At 39.9% G+C, this 22,870-nt stretch overlaps 3 protein-coding genes across 4 annotated transcripts in view; 1 reads left to right on the top strand and 2 right to left on the bottom strand.

Annotated features, from left to right (window-relative positions):
* The window catches only part of extl3 (exostosin-like glycosyltransferase 3), a 30,911-nt gene extending 26,406 nt beyond the window's left edge, over positions 1-4,505 (top strand). Inside the window, exon 6 of the mRNA XM_008397458.2 lies at positions 1,290-4,505. Coding sequence (XP_008395680.1) covers positions 1,290-1,499 — 210 coding nt within the window. The 3' untranslated portion in view covers positions 1,500-4,505. The remainder of the gene's footprint in view (positions 1-1,289) is intronic.
* On the bottom strand, positions 4,298-14,607 carry LOC103457376 (synaptotagmin-14-like). 2 transcript variants are annotated; one of them, XM_008397455.2, is made up of 7 exons: positions 13,666-14,607; positions 13,350-13,484; positions 11,841-12,094; positions 10,391-10,828; positions 10,121-10,301; positions 9,328-9,384; positions 4,298-8,482 (listed from the first exon to the last, which is right to left on the bottom strand). In XM_008397455.2, the coding sequence occupies exons 1-7, from the start codon at positions 14,591-14,593 to the stop codon at positions 8,166-8,168; spliced, it is 2,310 nt and encodes a 769-aa protein (XP_008395677.1). In that variant the 5' UTR covers positions 14,594-14,607; the 3' UTR covers positions 4,298-8,165. The 2 variants fall into 2 exon arrangements, with proteins under 2 accessions (XP_008395677.1, XP_008395678.1); XM_008397456.2 differs by lacking the exon at positions 9,328-9,384.
* Positions 14,562-22,229, bottom strand: LOC103457378 (synaptotagmin-14-like). The gene is made up of 4 exons (XM_008397457.2): positions 21,998-22,229; positions 18,980-19,027; positions 15,656-15,802; positions 14,562-14,649 (listed from the first exon to the last, which is right to left on the bottom strand). Exons 1-4 carry the CDS (start codon positions 22,008-22,010, stop codon positions 14,633-14,635), a joined length of 225 nt encoding a protein of 74 aa, XP_008395679.1. The 5' UTR covers positions 22,011-22,229; the 3' UTR covers positions 14,562-14,632.
* Between the last annotated feature and the right edge of the window lie 641 nt (positions 22,230-22,870).

Consider the following 22,870-nt stretch of genomic DNA (forward strand, 5'->3'; position numbering starts at 1 on the left):
AACATGACTTTTCTTAACTTGTTTTATTGATTGCCAAACACACTTATTAATTTTGTCGACGTGTTAAAATTGAACCTGGACTTTTTTTTTTTCTACGTTTTTGCATGTTATTCTGGTTCTTGTTCCTATTTGTTTTATGAAAAATTTTGAATTTTTTTTAGCCTTGACATTTTGCCTTTTATCACCTGTTTAACTTTTGCTATCAATAATTCAAACATTTCTATTTGTTGTTCATAAACTTCTGTACAGTGAAGATAAAATATTTGCATCTCCTGAACTTTTCACCTTTTATTACATCACAACCAACACACTGCAAAAATGTTTACGGTGATTTTTATGTGGAGGATCAGCATATAGTAGTGACATATTGTGAAACTGAAGGAAATTATTTACTAGTTTTCTACTTTTTTGATGACGGATGAGGTTGTGGAGAAGTCCAAGTCCAGGGTTATGTCACAAAACATTATTCCAGGGAAGAATAAGTACTAATCAGATGAAACCAAAACTAATATTTCTAGCCTTTTTCAATCAGGTGAATGATGTGATATCAGCCACAGTCTTTGATTCCCCAATCTGACCTGCATGTTTTGAAAGCACAAAAAACATCTGGTTTAAATAAAGGATAAAATCATCTCTTTTAGTGATCTGAAAACTGATAATGAGCTTCAGCTCTTCTCAAAGAAAAGTGGATATTAACCTCAACATTTAGATGTGCCGAAGGTGTTGTTGCTTTGAAGGATGGTGTTATGTTTTGAGTCAGTTTTCAGATTTTTACTGATAACTTTTAGAAAGTATAATTTTTTCCCCCACTTTGGAATAATGCTCTACTTTGTGTTGGTTAATCCATAAAATCTACATAAAATGCGCAGAAGTTTGACTGTAAAGTGAGAAATCCCAAAGTTGTGAGAACTTTATGCTGCTATTACCTTCTGCTGCTCGTCTTATTTGCATTTAATCCATCCATTCTCTTCAGACCCTGTGTATTTTTGTTTGTGCCCGTTTAGGCATGCCATTACTCAAACTGGCACTTTCAATATTGCACACACACAATTATGAATTACAAAACGGCAGATCGAATCGGCTCTTTACGCCTGAGTTTTCCCCAGAATTTCGCTTGGAAGGACATTTATTACTAGACGGCGTGTTTACGACAGACCGACATCGTAAATCTACACACTCCTTCCCTACCAGAGGGCCTTCAGCAACAGTTAGCGGTGTGTTTTGAAGACTGCCAAATTGCCTTTCAAAGTGAAAAACTGTGACTTTACGGTCCCTCTGTTTTATTTCAGGTAACCTCGCGCTGGACGTTCCGCTGCCCCGGCTGCCCTCAGGCCCTTTCACACGACGACTCGCACTTCCACGAGCGCCACAAATGCATCAACTTCTTTGTCAAGGTGTACGGTTACATGCCGCTGCTATACACGCAGTTCAGAGTGGACTCTGTGCTGTTTAAGACTCGCTTGCCCCACGATAAGACAAAGTGCTTCAAATTCATCTAGCCTGGGGGTCGAGCGTCTTCGCAGGCGGCCGGAGGGGGAGAGAGATTGATAGACTGAAACATCCACTGCAGGTAGTGATGAAGACTGACGGCTGGACTGCAGGATAAATATGCAGGAGGAAGCTTTCGGGCTCGGATTTTGTGGAGGTGGATCGAACGTTTAACCTTAACCAGCTGGAAATTCAGAGAGTGTAGGTTGAGAGAAACCACTGCCGAGAAATGAAGCCTTTTCAGCGGACGTCACTTCTTGTTTTTATTTTTTTGTTTCTTACACGCCGTTTCAATCATGTTGAATCATCAACCACTAGTTACAGAAGATATTTGCACCTCTTACCTGCCTGCCACGGAAAAGCAGGCAGACCTACAGTGTACAGAAACTTCTTCACTCCTCCTGATGGTGGAGCTGCAGAAGTAACAGACGGAATTATGGCTTCAGCTGAGAGCGATTCAGTTGAAAACTGTTCTTCAAACTCAAGCACTGATGGTCCTACGTATTTTATCGGACAGTTTTTTTTTTTTTTTTAATTTTTAAATAATGTCGTTTAAATGTGTAAATTTACGTCTAGTGGAAACTTTGAGACCTCCCTGCCTTTTGGGAAATCAAAAATGACAACAGCTCAGTCCAATCATGTCTTTGCAGCGTTGCGTCCTCCAGAGGGAATTCACTTTAGCGGTCACCATAATGCCTCAAATGTGTCAATACAACTAACAATCAGGCTGTCCAACTCAAGTCATTTTTAATGAAGTGATATTAACCAAATGGCTGAAAATGATTAAATATCACAAAAATCAACACAGTTTCAGTGGAATGTATTATGGATGCAATTAGAGGTCTGTAAAACCATAGTCAGAAGTTTATATACACTCATCAGCATAAATCCCATATCAATGGGTAAAAATATAACATTTCTGTGATTATTAAATGCAATTTGTTGAGCTAGTTTCAATTTATTTTTGATTGCTTTTTTTTTTGTTTACTCATTATGCATACACACACATTTTGGGGGGTTTCTGATTAAGTTTATACCTTAACAACCATCAGAATGATCCACACATAACCCAGGCTGGATGTTTGACCTCTGACCACTACAGAATTGGTAAAATTCAAATAAATTGGTTTGTTCTCTTGTTACAAAGCTCCATTTGAAGTGCAGGTTATACATTTTCACTAGAAGGTCTATTCTAGTACTAGTCTTGACTTGCCCTGCCAGACCATACAACTTTATCCTCATGTCCATGAGGAGTGTATGTAATTGATGTGAACGAAAACAGTTTGGAGGTTTTAGTCTTCCATTTTTCCATTCACTTCGTGAAATACACCAGTGTCTCTTGAAATGAACTGGAGCAACATTATTAAACCAGCACAACTGCCCTTGACACTTGGTAGTGTGCTTAGATTTTAAAATCTGACATCTCCGAATAAACTTCCTGTTATCGTGACAATCCTCGTCTCCACTGACGGTAAAAATCCTCAAGAAGGAATTGGGCTGGTCCATGTGGGCAGCTGCAGATTTCAATCCGGTTTGAATGTGCCGATGTTGGACCGTGCAGTAGTAGTTGTTCAGAACCCTCCCAGTCGACGTTAATGTTATGCTGAGTTTGCTGTAGACCACGATGCTGACATTCCAGCATGTTGTTGTTTGCGATTGAGGCTTGGTGGTTCTTGAACATCCTTCCCCGTTTCCTTTCTTCTGACAGATTGAGTTCTGACCCAAACCGTGAAAACGTGAACACAGTTGAGTGTTTCAACGGTACAATAATACCAAACCAGATCAAACATGCTGTTGAAGGCTCACGTTATTTTTCCTGCCCTGCAGTTTTTTGTTTTTTCGTTTTGGTATTTATAAGTATGGAGAAATAATTTTCTTTCCAGTCTTTAATCTCTATACTATTGCCTAATGACATGTTCTTGCTTCTGCCTTCAGTTCCCAGTTTGTTTTACATGTACTTCCTTTCCTTGTCCATTGTCTCTTGCTCCCTCACTTCCTTGAGCACTTCGTTATTTCCTTCCTTGACTTAAATTTTTCTCGTTATTCTTTCCTGGTGGAAAAGTTTAAACTCTCACATAGGAACTGTGCAGGAACTATTACTATTGATGTGAATATAGTGCTTTAAGCTGCTTCAGTGAGGGGAAACAAACCAATTATAAAATAATCTCTATTAATTCTGCTAAGAAGAGTTGTCCAATATTCAGCCAGGATCTTGTCAGAAGCTTTGGAAGTTGTAAATATAGATATTTAAGCGAAACTTCTGCGCACCATTTTTTTTTATGCAATACTGAAGTTGCAAGAAAAAAACAGTTCAAATGCATCATTCAAATATTCAAATTAATGTCCATCGTGTCCATGAGGAGTGTATGTAAACTTCTGACTAGAACCACGCACTTGGGTCATTAAATCTGAAACTACAGGCAACAGTTTTTCTTCCTCCGTCAAATTGTGACAAATTTCCCTCCTACTAGCACATTCACATCGCGCTAATTCATTTTGTTTTGTCTCACGGAGGAGCGCAAGGGTAATGATCTGAGAGAAGAAATGGTCCAAAACAACAACTCGTTGATCTGGCCTCTAAAGATACTTAATGTGCTCCCGTTTTCCTTTGCTACCATTCGTGTGCTTGTACTGAGCTGACAGCATGAGGCCTGTTCCCAGAGTTCGGAAAGCTTGAATGTCGTCACCGTAACGGCAAGTCCTGCCTTTTGCGGCACAGATCTGGAGCGCGTCTCGTGTAGATGGTAACTTTTTACATCTGTTCTTTTTACCTTTTGCTTGATGAATGTTTCTTTTTTTTTTTGTTTTGTTTTTTTTGTTTTGCCAAATGAGTACGATGTCTGCAGCTACACGGCATAAATCTGCAAGGTGCTCACTAAAGGGATGCAGAACGGTACGACCCTCATCAAACCACCGAAGCCTAACCCATCATGTATTATAAATCCAAAGTCTCTCGTTATTTGACTGTCTGTTAATTTTCTGTAATCTTAATATAAAACTTGGAGGAGCAAAAAAAACAAAAAAAAAAAACAGAAGAAGCTCAAATTGGTGTTCTTTCCCAGCATTTGTACTCTGTGAGGATGCTTTTATGGAACTTTCACAACATTGTGTATATTTATTAATAATGTTATTAAAAAAGGCTGTTTTTAAACTTGATAAGACATGCAATAAAACCATAATGTTGTGGTTGCTTGTTCCTGATCACTCAGATCCCAACCTAAATGAGACATCCCATTAATGTTGCTGCCAATGAAAGCCTTGTGGTGCCTCTGACTCGAGGGCCAAATAGATGGAATCAGGCCTGTTTTCCTTAGACAAAATTGGAGTCGGTTTTTATTAGACGTGTTGCAAAACGACCAAAAAAAAAAAAAACCCACATTTCCTTATTCCTCTATTACAAGCAGCCTGGCTCTCGTTCCAGGATATTTGTAATTACTTTTCGACTCTGACCAAGTCCTAAGGGCTCAGTTTGGGTCAGCATTTCTCCCTCCGTGTATATCCCCCCCCTTCAAGCGTCAGTGGCACAACTCGTTTTCTGTGGCTTGAAGCAGAATCAATCTAAAAGGCTGCAGTCACCCTGCAAGGTGTAAATATTGATGAAAATATGCGCTCCCTGGTCAGGCTCCAGCCACCTGCACCGCTGCTTGAGCTGTCAGACTGATGACGGCGTCAGACATGCCATTCAAAGGCCAGATGAGTGGGAATAAAAACTTGTCTAATAAAAAAAAATGTCCTCGACTCATTTCCTCATTTTTATGTCTACTAACGTCTTTTGATTCTCACAAAGGGAATTCCTACCTCTTGAGTTTTAGTACGTCTCGTCACCTTACAGCCACAAACATCTGTTTTTTTTTTTTCTTTTTCTGAAAGACCAACACAAAGCAGCAGCATATGGCTGTGAATGTAAAACGATTCTCGGGTTTTTGACGTTTTTACAAAAAAATGAATCTGGAAGTTTTTTGTCGTCCATATGTTTTCAGCTCCCTCTGAATAACATTTTTTTTTTTTGCTGAGCAGTTTTCAAGCTGTGGCACAGATTCTCTATTAGGTTTAGGTCAGTACTTTGTCTCGGGTCACAGCATGTTCATTCGTTTGTAACTTTGGCCATCTGTCCTGAGCTGTTGTCCTGCTGGAAGGGGAATCCTCTCTTCAGTTCCACATCTTTGCCTCTGCTAACAGGTTTTCTTCCACAATCGCTCTGTATTCAGTTCCATCTAACTTCCCATCAGTTCTGACTAGTTTGTCTGCCATTCCGGAGGAACGGCGCTCCCACACCATGATGCTGCCACCACGGCTCTTCACTTTGGGCATTAAAAGCCCTTATCTGCCCAGTGCTTTTCTTGGTTTTCATGATTCTGCTTGTTGAATAATTTTCTGCAGCAAACCCTCTGAACAGCTGGACTATTTACCAATTGGGAGAATACTGGATTTTATTTATGGGTGTCAGAGTACAAACGCAAACCACTTTCTTTTTTCTTCTTTTTTTTTTTTTGTAAAAACCGTCGGAAACCATTTATTGTTTTTCTCTCCTCAATTCTGCGCCGCTTTGTTTTGCTCCATCATTCAAAACCTGAAATAAATAAAAATTTAATACAAACTGACAGTTTAGGTACAAACACTTTTGCAAACACAGCATGTGACTATTTCAATGAGCAAAATTAACTGAAAACATTTCTTCACAATTGCAAAAAGCTTCAGAGGGTCTCAACAGCATGATAATTGGGATGTGGGCGAAGACAAACTGTAAAACATGCAAATAAAGCAGAAGTGGAAATCCCCTAATAATTACCTACTGACATTGAAATTGAGTGTTAATGTGAAATTATTCCCCTTAATCCCAGTTCCTATGAAGGCACTGAAGGTTTTACTCGATTTTCCGTGTCTGGCTCCGTATGGAATAAAGTAACTTTGCATTGAAAACACATTAGCAACTTCAAAACCTAAGTTTTTCTCCAAACTCTTAATCGTTTTCATTTTTAGTCACTGACACGTCATTTAAACTGGGCCCATGTGTGTTAACATGCCAAGCAAAGCACTGACACTTCATTTTTTGGGGGGGAAATTTTATCAACAAAAAAATATCAAACTATTAATAAAAGAACTCAAGTTTAATATGGAATAATCCAGTCCAGATTTGACCATCTCCATGCGCCATGGACTTTGAAACATGTTTTAGTGAAGATGCCAAAGAAAAAAGAAGTAGGGGGTGGGGGGAGAACAACAGTGGAATGATTTCATTTTTTACACTCAATCTCTTTTAATAAAAGAAATTTAAAAAAAAAAGAACTGTTAGAAATTCTGGATGCGTTCTTCGTTCATTTGAAATGAATACCACTGATGAGGTGTGACCGCAGCACGCTTCGACAGAACGAGAGCAGAGCGGGCTGCCCACGCCTCTGAAGCGGAGCCAGCTGGTGGAGGGAGGGAGGGAAGGGTGTGACTCTGGAGTTTTCATTTGTCCTCAGGGAAGATTTTTCTTCTTCTTTCTAACTCACAGCTGCTCTCACAGCTCAGCGTTTCAGCATACAGGTAGAACCTTATACCGCTCCTGTCAAATATTTGTTTAGCCTTTATGAAACATATTTTCAAAAAAAAAAAGAATACGATTCTTCTGTCTTTAACTCAGTTTTTTTTTTCTTCATTCCTCGCTCCACCCCGGGAAGCACAGCTGAGGTTGCCCATCAGCGCTGGCAAGTACCAATAAACTGCGAGGGCAGTTTATTGGGACTTGTGCGGCCTTTTGCATACTCCTCCTCCTCCTCCTCGGCCCGGCGTGATGCGCCGTGTTTCTACATGAACGAACATGGCAGAGCTGTCAGAAGGCTGAACGGTGAAACAGGCTCAGTCTGTGTTACGCAGGAAGGGAAGCTGTCCTTCAGTGCAGACGGCATGCAGAGCTGTGTCCAAAATCCCGTGGGAGACTCGGCAAGCGCAGGGAAGAAGTGCACCCTTCTTGCATCATATGCATAGTTTTTCAGAGTTATGCAAATGATTTATATATATATATATATATAAAACCATGAAAGATATCCAAAACTCATTTAAAAAAAAAAAAAAAAACCGGAGCAAACCAAGTAATTTATCTTGCATAACGCCGTGTGCATGTAAACATGTCGTAAAAAGAACAGCTCGTAAGCATAAGTTGCAGCATGTTGCAGGACTCTTGTAACAGTCCACTCTTTGCATCCTCTTTTGTCAGTGCTGGAGAAATGTCTGGTATGCTGGTGATAGCTGAAGCCCAGAAAATAACTGGAAGGAGTCTTGCCGGTCCGGGACCAAACTCTTTGGTCCGAGATTCAAAGGCTGAAGCCGTCTGGACGGTGTTGCGTCATGTTGGTCCTGTAAACACTTGGTGTGCATGCGGATTTTGCTGTGAAAAATAATCTCTTAATAGAAAACAAATTGTTTTTAACTTCTGAATTACTGTGTCAGTTTTTTGTTAACAGTGTGTCGTTCAAAAGGCTGGAGTCGGAGGTATGAATCCTTCTCCGTGAAATCGGCCCTGTGGCAGGTTACAGGGCAGCCATGCAGCCTGGCAGTGAGGACCGGGAAGCAGCGCCCACCCTCACACCTGAATCCACCGCACACAAGGACACTCGTACGCAGAAGGTGTTCCCTGCTCTTCCAGAGCTTTGGATGCTCTTTACGGTTGCTCATCAATCCTCACAAAACGTCTCCTAGGTGTCGGTCAGAGTGTGCCAGTGGCAGACCTGCTGCCCCTCTGCCTCCCTCATCTCTGTCCAGTGGGATTGCTGCTCCTCGGTGGTGCTGCTGTGGCCCAAGGAGACCCAGCCCAGCCTCTCCCTGGGCCTCATGCTGCTCCGCCTGCAGAACACGGACACCACCAGCGACACCTCGGACAGCTGGAAGAGCGCCACCTGGAAGACAAACGTCTCCTTGTAGGTGGGGTTGGGCTGGCCGCGGCACACCGCCGTCTTGCGCTTGGACATCTCTTTGCCCTTGGAGTCCAGCATGGTCAGCTTAACGTAAGTGTCTGGAAGGAGAGACGCACGGGAGATCAGGGATGGAGTGCCATCAAGTGGTTAAAATTGAGCACTGCAACAGACATTTTAATAAGTGAACATAAAGTGCCCCTTGGATGTTTTACTCTTTTCTCGATTGCTTTTACAAGTCAATCATCATCAACAGTTTGGCTTCTTTAACCAGAAAATATACACACACAAAAAAAGAAAAAAAACTCCTTAATGCAAAAGTGACAATTAGTTTCTGCGAAATAAAGACAAATTGTTGCCAGTAATCTCTCAACAAGGCGAACAGAGATCAACCGAGAGCTGTTGTTAGTTACAGCATTTAAATATTATCCTAAACACTCCACTTTTTTTCCCCCCTAATTTTGTCAAAAATGTGCATTTTAGTATTGTTTACATGTTGTTTTAAGACAAAATAACTGTTCACAACACTGTATAAAAATAACCAATATGTCTTTTGAGATTCTCCGGCTAAATAAAAATAGAATTTCACATTTTTATTCCCCTTTGTCAGATTTACCACTGTCCTTTTTTAAATGAAGGCACGTTCAGTGCCTTCATTTAAATGCAATGAGAGTGAAACATACATAGCATAAAAAATGTATATATAATAAAAAAATATATAACTTTAAATATAAAAATGTAAATATAAACCGACATTCTGAATTGCATATCACTACAATTGAATGAATGATTAGGGGTAGTTTGATTCTTTAGATCAAGTTTGTTTTTTTTTTTTGCTTGTTTGTTTTCTTTTTTCATAAATAATCATTTCAGTCTGAAGAACGCAGATTAACCTGCTGGGACTGTACCAAAAGTTTTAAACTTCTAGACATTTATTTAGCCTTACCTCTCATGATATACAGCTGTCCCCCTACGAAGTGTTTCACACAACAAAACAGACCGTCTGAGAGTGGACACACCCCACAGCACACAGGAGAAAGGAAAGAAGAAAGATGGTAAACTTAACGAACGTGATGTTCACCAGAGAGTCCGTCTCCGTTGCAAATTGCATGTCAAACTGACTATTAAGTATTTTTGATAGCTGCGTAGAGAAGTAAAATTTGTCAAGATGAATCTCTCTGGGAGTTAAATGCAACTCCTTTCCAAAAGCAGATACGTAGCCTGCAACATATCAAGGAAAGAAGTCACCAATGTTTCATTTCCCCAGACTAGTATTTATTTCTGTCCAGAGTTGGATTCTGCCATTTCTCTGGCACGTCCCAGAATTCTCCAAGGGGTTAATATTAAATAGTTGGGTTCCTTAAATGTGAAAAGGATTCATCCTTTTCCATCTGGAATGTGAAACTTGCTTCCTAGACAACATCTTTAACGAAAGAATTAATAATTCTGCAGGAGAGAGTTTGACAAATGCAACATCTGTAGCACTTTGTAAAGGATGAGCTGGACCTCACCAAAACTAGAATAAAAAAGCTGAGTCAATACAGGTTTGTAGTTTTAAATTATGCACTGTTGTATTCTACATTTTCATCGTGAGTTGACCTTTTTCTCCTCGTAGCAGCCAGTTTGACAGACAGATATTGTAGCGAAAGAAAAATAAAATTGCAGTAATAGGAAATTCACAGCAAGCCGGAACTAAATTCAAGAGATAAGGGCTTCCACATCACAGCTTTAGTACTTACTGACAGGTTTATCAGAAGCTGCAGTTTTGAAGTGGCTTCCTTGTATAACCTCAGCAGAAAGCTGTCCTGTGGCAGAGTTATAAATGAGACCCAGGAGGACCTCTGGCAGCGATGAGTCTTCGGTGGAGCGGTAGGACAAAGCACCTGCGCTACGAGACACACTTACAAGAGAGCCACAACCCTGGCATGACAGAAAAAAAACAAAACAAGTTATGCAGCTTCATGTGAAGTCGGCTTAAAGGGGGGTAAAATTTTATAAGATGTTCTCACTGTAAGTTCAGAGCCAGGCTCCAGCGTGACGGGCAGCGCGATCTTCCCCTGCAAGTTCAGCTTAGTCAGGTAGAACACCTTCTCTCCCAGGACCTTCTCCTTTTTCATCCGTCGGATGCTGTACAGGCGGAAGCGAACGGCGTAGTCCCCCAGGGCCTCCTGTTCCACCCGGGAAAACTTGAATGTTTCCGTGAAAACGGGACACGGACCCTTCTGCACGCCCGTTTTGGCCCGCTGCTTCTTGGTGGGGAGCAGGACCAGGTGGACCTGCCAGGCGATGTTGCCCGTCTGTTTCAGAGCGGGGATGTCGGTGGCGGCCGTCACCGTGACGGCCAACCACTGCTCAGTGGAATCGTATTCGAAGGCGACGTCCAGCGTGCCGTATTGTGCGATGGGCTCTGGCTCGTAGGCCGAAGGAAGCTGGAGACCAGAACCGTCCTAAAAAACATTTTAAAAAAACAACAGAGGAGTTACATTCACATTCTGGTGCTGACTGGTAAAGTAAACATTAACTCTTTGCCAATAATAACCACTTAAATAATAATTTTTTAAAAATCCTGAGGTTAGGAGTGGGCATTTATCGTATCGTTTATCGTGTATTGTGATAAGAATTTTGATATATAGTTGTCACGATGATTTTAAGTAACAATGTTTTATATTGTTGGGATTGTTTGTTTTAGTATTTTCTCCACTGTTTGTTCAATGAGGGTATCAATGCATACTAATAAACCTGAAAATATGATTAAATACCATTAACTTAGTGATACAAATCATGTCTCTTTGTGTGCAAAGTAGTAACAAGTAGTTCTTATTTTCACTTTTATCATCAGTACCACAAAATATTGCGATAAACCTTTAAGTGCATATTGCCAACCACAACCTTAGGTGTAATTTTTCATATTTTTTCTATTTATTTCACTCAACCACAAAGTAGCACATAACTGGGAAGTGGAAGAAAAAATATTAATAAATATATTAAAGCTTTTTTATTAGACAGAATAGTCTAGTCAAAATGCAGATCTAACTCCAAGGACTGCAAAACTGACATTTACACACAAACCCCCATCCAGTCTGACAGTTATTTTGTAAAGACAGTTGAACAACAATCTCAGTCTCTCAATGTTCAAACTATTAGCGACTTGTAGCAGTAAATGTGGTAAAATGTGGTTCTCTGAAAAGCGCACAGTACTTTTCAGAGGAAAGGAAATTAAATCCTCGTGCTAATTTCCTTCTATTTAACAATCATCAACTACTTTGTGTTGTTATTTCAAATGCAAGATTCAAGGACTATGAACACTCCTGCAAGGGCAATGCAAAATTACTGAAATAATGTGGTGGTGCATAGCAATTTTACACTCTTCCTTGTGGTAGTTTCCACAGAGCATTTGATGTTAAACCATTACGAAAGTTTATTGATTCATTAGCTGAAATAATGAGAGTCAGAACCAACCTCTGGGCTCAGAACAGCAGTGCTGTCACTGGGAATGTCCTCCTCGCAGCCTTTGTTGAGGTAACTCTCGGTGTCCTGCTCCACGCTGGCCTCGCTGGAGCAGCGAGGGCTGTCAGATTGCTGCGGGGACGGCGGTCTCCTGACTCCTCGTTCTGAGCGTGAGGACTTGCGTGTGCCTGAGCTCACGTGTTGGTACGGCGGAGGCTGGAGCTCAGTCAGAGAGGAGTCTTTCTTTATCCTCTGAATACTGGCAGCTGGAGTCACAGCAGAGACGGAGAGGGACAAAAGACGAGGTAACATGAGATGGAATCACTGTTATTCGAGACTTACTGTGCTATGCAGAAACTTTCATTAGGTGTCCTTTGGACTCCATGGTTGAATGGCTGCCAGAATCAAAATTAAATCCAAAAATGTTTTGACCACAGAGTTACTGTCTGGGTTTGCTGCCAGCTGTCATAAGTCGCTCATGCTAACTCAGCAGATTTAATGCTTTTTACAATTTTGTTCATCTTATTGATGACTTATCTATTTTGCAATTCCCATCTTTTGAACTAAATATTTATCCCGTCTTCAGAAGGCTGTGCTGTAGTTCCTTGCTTTGCCACCAGGTGGCGCGGCCGTTTGTGGGTACAGCCATTATAATACCGCCTCCTATAACACAATGTGAATGTAAAGACATTTGTAAAGTTTGAAATTTCAGATTTTGAATAGAAAGCATATATAGTTTCTCTAAATTGTCTTTGCTGTCCTTTGAGTTTTCTGTATTCATTACCAGCTGCCATTTGACTGGGCGCCAGCTAGCTTAGCTTAGCATAGCATTAAAACCTTTTAGCTAAAAAATAAACACTTTACGGACCAGTGATGCTAATTTGATTCATACTATTTTCATTATGTATTCAGCCAACAGGACATATGTGTAATTCAGCAGATAAATATCAGATAAATAATCTTAAGCCTGAGCTAGATTTTACAGAGGCTTACTAATGTCTTCTATCGTAATAAACAAAACAAAAACAAAACTCTGAAAAGTTGTTTTTGATTTTTGTTTTTTTTTTTGTAAATTTCTTCAGGACTGGAGGCCAAAGCTTAACCTGCATCATGTGTAGTATATTGGCAGATTTATTTTTAATTCAAACGTGCATCTTAAATTAAGTAATTAAAAGCATAAATCTGCGTTTACCTGTCCTGTCATAGAAAATTAGTTTTACTTGTAGATGCTTGGACAAATATGGCAAATATTAGTAACCATACCAGTAATTACTAATGTAATTACTGCTATCAGTAATTATACGATGGTACAACAGTAATTATGCTATGATAAGCTGTAATTACTGACTGTATTTTCTTTGTTATCTGTGATATGTTTCTTTATAAACTATTCCTCATGTCTCTAAATTATTATAAACTGGTCGTGTGCCACCTTGAGACTTTAAATACATATCTTTTCTTACCATACTGGTTCAAAACGATGTTGCATAACTATAGAGAAGGCCATATGTGCAGGCTCACCCTGTTCACTGGAGGCCTCACTGCTGTACCCTCCCTGCTCACTCGACTGTTTGCCTTTGCTCCACGCAGACGTCATGTTCTGCTGGGTCACACCCTCCAGGCTTTTTTCTTCTTCGCTGTTTGACACAACTCCATCTGTACAGGACATATGGGCGCTTTAGTTCAAGCGTTACATTTATCTCTTAAGTAATGGTGAATGCAATTCTTAAAGAGGCAAGAAGAAGACGCAGAAGAGGACAACACTCCAAAAGGTTGAGAGTGGAAATTGAGGAGAGATCCAGAGTTTGTCGTTCACACAGAAGCAGCTCACTCTGACCTTGGTTTCCTTTCTTTTTCTTCTTGCTTTTCTTGCTTCTGTCTTTCTTCTTCTCCACATCTAAGTCTTCCTCAGGTTTCTTTGAACTCTCTTTGTCCCTTTTCTTATCCGACTTCTTCTTTTTGACTTTAGAAGATGACCTAGATGGCTCGTCCTCTTCCTCATTGTCTGCTTCTCTCTCCTGCCCCTCTTCGGCTTCCCCGTCTTTTTCCTCCTGCTGTTTTGATGTCTTTGTTTCTATTTCGCTGTCAGCTAAGTAAGAAGTTTTATCGCACTCATCACTTTTCTGCTGAGCAGATATTGGATCCTCACTCTCATTTGTCTTCCTTTCTTGTCCGTCTCTGTCATCTGTCTTCTCAGAAGTCTCATCTTCCTCTTCCATCCCTCCTCCGTTGGCTTCCTCTCTGTTTCTTTTGGCTTCTGCTTCTTTCTCCAGCTGCCTCTCTCGCCTCTCCTTCCTTCTCTGCTCTCTTTTTTCCTGAATCTCTTTCTCCTCCTTCTTCCTCATCTCTTCTTCTGCCAGCTCGGCCTCCGTCTTTTTAACTCGCCAGCATCCGTCCCTCCATTCCCACTCCAGTTGACCCTGGGAGTTCTGTCCCTCGGTTGCATCGCTGTTTTGGTTGTTTTTCGACCCGGCCTGGCCAGCGTCTGAGTTTCTCTGCATTTGCCACATGCTTTTATTACCGGCCCTGCCCTCTTGCGAGCCGGAGGCCTGAGCAGCATCCTGGCTCCTGCTGTTCTCCCCTTCCTCTTCCTCCTGCACCTTGTTGATGATGGTAGTAACCTGCTCGGTGAGCTGGTCGCTGACGGCATATGTGGCATCGCTGACTGCGTTGGCCAGATCATCCACACGACTGGTGACTGAGTCCAGGATGGAAGAAATGTTGACAGACGGCAGGGTTGGCTGGAAGCTCTTGAAGAAGGCCATCTCTCAGTCGGGGGATTCTATTACACGCTGACCACGAGATTACCTCATCAGAAGCACTGACACAGACATGTGGTGGTTAGCAGGGTGCGATGCCATCATCACAGTATGTACATGCATTCACCAGCTTGTTGATAATAGATGTAAGTCTACACTGGGTAACTGTTTGCTGCTTAGCTGTGAAGCCAAATTTTAAGAAAATTCACATTATCTAAGTTCTCCTTTGTACAAATTTGGCTCTATATATAAGTCTGCTTTCAGTGTTTTTGTTTCATTGTTTTTAATATTTTTAAAGTACCAAGCACTGGGCCACCTTTAGTCAAGTGTTTTTGTCAAGTTTCCGATTTGTTAAGAAAGCTGACACACCTCACTGTAACCAAATCTCCAGTAATGTCATAAATGAAGTTGATTAATTAATTGATGCCAGAATTATATGTTATGAACAAATGAGGCCATGATAAATAATTTCCTACTTGTTTTCACCTCTTATGGGAGAAACAAAAGGTTAATTCAACTGAAAACCAAAGTAAACCGTCAAGAATTTGGCTTAGTTTAATTTTTAACTTAAACTTTTTAAGTTAAAATAAAAATAATTAAAAAAAACTATAACAGTCATGCGGTTCTGGTGTGCAACCTTTAAACTAATTTGTTGATGGATTTGTTCACCAAATCTATGGGACTTTGAGTACATTTCTTGCCCTCAGCTCTCTTCAAAATGACCCCGAGGTTAAGATTTGGCTTTGGACGTTAAATTTTCTTCAGGTGAGGCTGACTTGTTGATTTTAGTTTATGTGTGTCTTTGAAAGAAAATGCTTCTGTCTTGCAAACACTACAACACAGTTTAGATTTATGAATAATACAGGAGAACTGTTTGGTTGTTGACCACTTCACTTCTGGTATTTTAATTCATTTTAGAGGTTTTGCAAAGTCACTGCTCTTCTATATTTTCTCCAGGTACAGCAAACTATCTTTGCAACTGTAAATATCCCACGCTGCGAGCATTTTTGTAACCAATAACTGAGAGCATTTCTGGTCATATGGCCAGTCTGTAAATGTGTTGAGTACCTTGGTGGGGGTTCTTTTGTCCATTGAGATGCGACAGATTGTCGGGACTCTGCACAGACAGTTTGTTGCTGAGGTAAAGAAAAAACAGAGCCATCAACGCCACGAAGGCTGCAATGGAAGACAAAACACCCAGAAGTTCAGGGGAAACTGGAAGACAAGAGGAGAACAGACAAGAAAAAGAGAAAGACAACAAGAAAAAAATTTTAGAAAAATGAAACACTGCAGTGAAAAAAAAAAAGAATTACACCAAATCTTTTTAAAAAACCGGAAAATCTTAGACCTGAGCAACAAACCTGAGTTACTCTAAAAACAATCATCTATTGATAATTTATTATTTAAAAAAAAAAAAAAAAACAGCTCACACTGAAATCAGTCTAAAGTTTTCAGACAAAATGGTGAGCATTAGCTGCTGTGAGCAGAATCAACCATTATTCCTCTTACTTCATAGGCAGACATAAGCCACGGCGGTGTATGTAGGCCATCCACACTCCATGTAACCAAGCAGGCAGCCCTGTGCTATTTTTACTAGAGTCTCAAAGGAGCAGTATCTAACAGAAAAGTAGATTCAGTAAAGCCCGAAAAATCAGATTGGACCATCATTTAGGAGGCTGTCAGGCAGATTAGCTGCAGTCTGAGCAGCTTTTTTTTAACCGTTAAAAAGAAAGAACAACTCGTAAGGAAAATACTTTTTAGACAAGATTTATAATAAGAAGTGTTTGTTTTGTTTAGTTTTTGAAATATATGGAGATATGTAGCTTAAACTCACACCGACACATTTTAATAATGAAGCAGATTTAAACTCTTCAGGTACAGTATGGAACTATATTGCAGGATTAATGGACAAAAACCTTCAAGTGAATGACAATGGTGTATTTTAATAATTTTCACTGCTGAAAATGCTTTATTCCAGAATTCATTTGCCTATCAAAGTGTTTCTGCAGTTGATGTTCTTTATAACTCAGTTTCTTGGCTAAGGAAACTGATTTTATTTCTCTAGAATACTGGTCATTTTGCCTTCTCGTACCAACAGAGCATCAGTTCAGCCTTTGGGACATTTTTTTTATGTTCTCTATATATTTCATCAAAATTGACAAATTTACCACAGAACCAAATTGATGTGCTATGATTTAAAATGAGATTGATTTCTCCATCCATCCATTTTCTTTACACCCTTGTCCCTTAGTGGGGTCAGGAGGGGTGTTGGTGCCTATCTCCAGCTAACGTTCCGGGCGAGAGGCGGGGTCACCCTGGACAGGTCACCAGTTGTTTGACACACAGGACAAACAACCATGAGTACCTGGAGAAAACCCACGCATGMACAGGGAGAACATGCAAACTCCATGCAGAAAGACTGGGGCTGGGAATTGAACCCAGAACCTTGTTGCTGCAAGGCAACAGCTCTACCAACAGCACCACTGTGCAGCGAGATTTATTTCTATGAACTGAAAATAGGTAAGAACAAAATAGTCGCATGTTTGCATGAAATGGATCAACAAATTAGTGAAGGATTGAATTGACCCTAAGACAATTCAGAGCTTTAAGAATTGATGCAATTTGTCCTTGGAAAACACCCCTTCCATCTTCACACACACCTGTAATATGAAAATCTGTAAAGAGCTCAGTTTTTTATTAAGTTAAAATGACTATCTTCAACTTTTTACACCTTTTTGACTCGTTTTTTGTTTCCTACAAAATCCTGCCAAGGATCCTGGAACTGATTTCAGTAAAAAAAAAAAAAGTCTCAATTGGGGACATTTGTAAAATGCCTTTGAAGAATGAACACCAATTTATCCTTTGCACCCGCCTTTGTGCATGTCATGTTATCCCACATAGTCAGGCTAAAAGCGTTTTCGTAAATGCAAGCTTTGTTTTAAATCGCTCTGACCCCTCAACATGAGGTTTGTGCCTTAGGAGCACACACACACACACACTAGTCAGCATTTTTACCAGATTTTGTTGAAAATGCAGTATATAATTAAAATAAAATATGTCATTTAACACTGAAGATAAATATTACTTCCTGTCAAACCCACAAATATTCAAATAGAGCATTAAAGCATTTAAAATGTTGAGTAAGGTTCCCAGCGTTGCTGATTAAAATAACCTACGAAGCTTGGTAAGCAGTCATGTTAGCTCTATGGTGATCTTCCTTAAATGCTGTGAAAGTGAACTAAACTTGGCATGGACAGACCTTTCTCACCATAGCAACAGGAAAGACACTTTTTCAGCTTTTTCAAGTAGTACAGCATGCCTGCTGCACTCTGCCGAAAACGATCAATGCTCAATCCTAAAGAATGGCAAAACACGAGTTAGATAATAAAGCGACAGCCTTACCTTATAACCGCAATTGTGTTATAACCCAGATATAGTTTGTAACTTAACACACAAAGCCATCCAGCTCTGAGGTAACCACGCATGTAATAAATCCCTCACGCTTAATCAGATCCAGTGGTTTTAAGGTTCACGTGTCAACTCTCACTGCCGACTGAGCCGGCGTGACCTCTGCAGCGGTGGGCACAACAGCCGTCTGTTAAAAACTTCCAGCTTATGGCACTGGCGCTAAAGAGATGTGATGACGCTTCATACATCACTCTGTCTCTGTAAATTTTAACAACAGCTGAATAATTCAGAGGCCCGAGGTAACCTGAAGAGTTCATCGATGTAGACTTGAAAGCGGATCCCCAACATTTCTTTTGCCAGCAGAGGTGATGCCCCTCTTTCCTTCATAAGCGTTTGTGTTCAGGTTTTTTATCTTTTTGACCTGACAAAATAAACAAGCAAAACCTAGCTAAATTAGTCTGTGACCTGAGGTTGAACTTAGGACTCTGAGCATTCAATCAGCTTGCTTTTCCAGCTAATGACTCCTGCAAGCTGTCTAACGAACGTGAAAACGCAGCCGCTGAAGCGTTCTGAAATGAATAATAGCCTCAGAGAAATGTGAGCTCGTCTCAGCGAAAATGAAAACAAGGGAGTGTAATTAATCTGTCAGATTTATGCAAAGTTAAAGCAAAAACTAAATACGGATTCAAGTCTTTGGAGGAGAGGATGGTGCAGTTTAAGGAGCGTGGTTGTTTAGAATGCGGAAGCGTTGCTTACACATGGACACCTGGAACGAAACAGAACCTACATGCTGAATAAATCATGCACACACAGCTGCCTTCTTTTGCTGAGGCGAACCAAAACTTGATATGGTCTACATAATTCACCGAAACACTTTATTCTGAGGACAGTAAAAAAAAAATAAAATCTACATTTATTTACAGTAAAATGTTGTAAATAAACAAGGATGTTAAAAAAACTTTGAGATGGTATTAAAGGTTTTACCTCGTCTAGCACAGATGAGTTCATGAGCACCACAGTTTCTCCCCCCTCCTGGAAGACACAGAAATTTTTTTTAAAAAGCTAAAGAAACAGGATTACTGTTTGAACTGTCAAAACATGTACTTTATTCCCTAGCTGAATGATTAATTTTTTATTAATCCAAAACAATATTTAAAGACTTGTATTCAATGTACTGCACCTAAAATAACCCTGCCAAGGATCCTGGAAATGAGTGCAGTGTCATTACAACTTTGCAATCAAAACACCTAATAAAAAAATGTATGTACTTTACATGCATAAAATATATTTCAGCAAGCTGAAACTAGTTTTAGAAGTCCAGGGATGCAGCTGGGGAATCATTATCCAATGTGTTGCTGTTGTAACCTTCTGAAACTGTATAAAAACAGTACACTGTTGATTTTCCCTTTCCATTGTTATAGCATTTAACAATATGCAGTTCATAGTAAATAAAGTTTAAACACCATTCTTTAAGTGTGGCCCAGTGGTATGTAATTTGATCTCCAGTTCATCCGGTCCACCATGGATTCTTTTTCAAAACGTTCTGTGATTTAAGCCTCATAACTCACAGCTGCTACATATACTACTTGTAGCACTTCTCAGAAAATGATACACAATGCAGGGAGTTGTCAAACGGTTTTACACGAAGATGTATGCTTTAAAAATAATAATATTTAGTGAATGGAGGGGTTTGGACCCAAATACTGACACCTTGTGGATATATCCAGGAATGTCAATAATTATATTTGATAAATTGCAATTATTCACAAAATATTACTTGTTCCTTTACCAGCTAGTGTTCCTTTAACTATGAAACTGACAGTATGCAGTAATTGGTTAATAAACAATACTTTAATCAGTGTAGCTCGGGATTTCTCATATTTAGCTAGTGTTAAGAATATTAAATTGTTTAGGGTTTCTGTTACTGTGTTACTTTTGTCTGACATTCGGTGAACACTTACTTTTTTTTTTTTTTTTATTTGGGCAATCCCAAAAAGAAATGGAAGTTTTAATTATCAGACCTCTGGACTTACACTCATTCCAGTCAGAATGAATTCTTTCCAGGTGTGTGTATATCTTAAGTCAAAGTTAAGGCTCTCTTCTCTCATTTGTTGAATTTGAGAAAGTGGTCCAAGCTTGTGAGACTGCAACAGAACAGTTTGGCCTTATCTGCACTGTGTACTATTTAGTGCCATAATTATTTGTTTTTAAATCATTAATATAGTCTTTTACATTTGCAGACTATACAAAGGTCACTGAGGTTAGATAAGCCAACAAGCAGATTAAAGCGCTGCACATGTGCATGCACAATTTTGTAGTCTTGAACCTCACTGACACTTGGCACATTCAAGGCCCAGCAAGAACTTGTGGTTATTTGTTTTTTGCATTCAGCCAAACTGAGTTATGAAGGTTTTTTTCTTTTACAAATATACAATGTTATTACTTTTATTAACATTATTCACAAGCAGTGGTGTTTTTCCATATTTGCCGCATGGGCACTTGCCCAGGGTGTCATCAGCAAGGAAACACACAGCGACCATGCGTTAAAAGAAAACAGTGCATTTGTATTTTATTTGCATCTTTAATAAGTTTTATATTGCTTTTATACAGATACAGATAATGAAGAGTTGGCACCTCCTTGTACTGAGTGGGGAGATCAGTAGTTTGTGATCTCACACACTAAGCGTACTTGGAGTGTAACGTAGGTTACCCCATTACTTTAGCTGCCTTGTCTAATCATAACCCAAAGCTAACCGTATGAATAAAATTTGGAGAAGTTACAGAGTAAAGGGCATGAGAAACGTGTCAGACCAGAATGTTTTCTGGTTCTGCACGTAACTTAACAAAGTGTATTGTCAGAGTAGGCTATTCCTTCCTTGTACTCACTTAATTGAAAAGAAACCAATTCAGAAAATCTAAATAATTCACCAAGCGGCAGAAATACTCAAACAAAACAGAAATGAAGTAAAACACAAGAGAACATAATAAAATAAATACTCAATTTTTGCAGCCTAAGAGTAAAAATGTGCTTTCTTTTAGGTAATTCTACATTTCTTCATTTACCATGCGACATGTAAAATATATTTAACCACTTTGCAGTATATTTTTAGAGAGAATCAGTCTATTTCACTCCTCTTCCCCTGCCAAAGGGATTGTGGCTCAATCCTTAACTAGTCAACTCACATTACCCTCTTATTTGTGAAGCTTCATATAGGCCAGTGGTGGGGGGCACCGGTTCACCCGGGGCGCCAATCACGCAAGAACCACCCCTGTTAACATCTCGTCGGACTAAAGTGTGATATACTCAAAGCATAAGTGCAATGAATGGACTACCGAAGAACGACGTTGTCTTAATATAGGTGTGACACTGCTGGCAAGCAGGTCGTCATTAAACTCATCCAACATGCACGCATGGCCACACGTGACATTAACACTGCCCAGCCGCCGAATTTCGTCTCCACGCTGGTCACTATAAACACTAAGTGTTGATTAAAGGAGCTAAACGGCACACACAGCCATGAAATAGAGTAATTTTAAACTAATAGCGTTGTTTTCCGGTGGACGAGATCCCATCTCATTCATCCGCAGAGCGGTCTCGTTGAAACAGCAGCTTAACATTATATATTTAAATTATTCTCTATTTGTGGTTGCGTCTTGGACAAATGTTTTCCTCGCGTATATCTTCGCCTGTGACATTGTTAGAGCCCCCGCGGATCTGTCTCCGTCTCTGTTTACATGTCGCATTACTTCACGTGAGCATCCCGCCAGCGGATCACAACCGTCCTGCATCACCAAAGTGTCCGCATCTCTTCAGCATCATTCGTCCCGCGCTGCTACAGCCGCCCGCGCGCCCCGGCTCTGCGGTGCCTCTCGCCGCGTGGATCAAGAGGGAGACCGCGGCCGCAGAAATGATCGGAAGGCGATCATCTACATAGAAGAATTCTTATTCCTGTTTCATAGTAAAGTTTAAGGTGAGGGCTGGCACCTGAGAGGCAGACTTACCGTCAATCGCCATGATGCTCCGTCCCGGACTCTACCAACCAACTGCTGGGTGGAGGGGGTGCAGCCGAGGAGGGAGGTCATTCATGTGTTTGTGTGTGAGTCACAGTTGTGTAAGCAATTAAAGATTTAACGAGAGCGGCGCTCCAAGATGCGCGTATTAAACATTTTAAATAGAATATTTAAATAACGTGCAGTAAGCTCACGAAAGCATAACTTTTTTCCAGTTTTGTCACTTATTTTAGGACTTTACGTGATAAACCAACACAACCTAGTCCATTATTGTAAACATTTTTTTTTTTTTACAAATTAAAATTATTGTAATTTTCATGTCTTAGGGTTGTCTCTATAACATATTTGCACATATTGCTAGAATGATATACTGTTCTCACATTAAGAAAAGTGCCGCTTGCTTATTTGCTGTGCAATTTTATATGTCTGCGTTCAGATTTAATTTATATAAATGTTAATATTTAGTAGTTTGCAGCCTTTTACAGTTCTTCCAAGATTGCTCTCTATTAATACAAATGTGTCTTGCATAAATATCCCCTTGAAACATTTCCAATAAAGAGTTGTCTTGTAGATCCATCCAACTACTCTTTCTAGCATTCTTGTAGGACATGCATTCCCACAGCATGATACTGCCATGACCATACTTAAGATTATTGATGCTGTATTTATGGCGATGTGCATTATTAACTGTGTACAATAGTGTTCCATAAAGGCCAATAAAAGTTCTATTCTCTGCATTTTTACACACAATTCTAATTTGCTCACATTATGCAAAAGCAAAGTACGTCTTCTTTCGCTTAAATGACCACATTAACCTTTAGCCGAGTTTAAGTAAAGTTTCAACAGTTTGTTAATTCATTTGTT

Source organism: Poecilia reticulata, linkage group LG21 (assembly GCF_000633615.1).
Source record: "Poecilia reticulata strain Guanapo linkage group LG21, Guppy_female_1.0+MT, whole genome shotgun sequence".
NCBI lineage: Eukaryota > Metazoa > Chordata > Actinopteri > Cyprinodontiformes > Poeciliidae > Poecilia > Poecilia reticulata.

Bases quoted from the DNA above. Each gene is read 5' to 3' on its own strand.
- LOC103457376 (XM_008397455.2), bottom strand. From the start codon at position 14,593: ATGGCCTTCTTCAAGAGCTTCCAGCCAACCCTGCCGTCTGTCAACATT. The intron at 10,829-11,840 runs GTTGGTTCTGAC...AATGTTTTTTAG, and splicing joins CTGCTGTTCTGAGCCCAGAG to GACGGTTCTGGTCTCCAGCT. The intron at 9,385-10,120 runs GTAAGTACTAAA...GTCCACTCTCAG, and splicing joins AGCTTCTGATAAACCTGTCA to ACGGTCTGTTTTGTTGTGTG.
- LOC103457378 (XM_008397457.2), bottom strand. The intron at 15,803-18,979 runs GTAAAACCTTTA...CTTGTCTTCCAG, and splicing joins ACTCATCTGTGCTAGACGAG to TTTCCCCTGAACTTCTGGGT.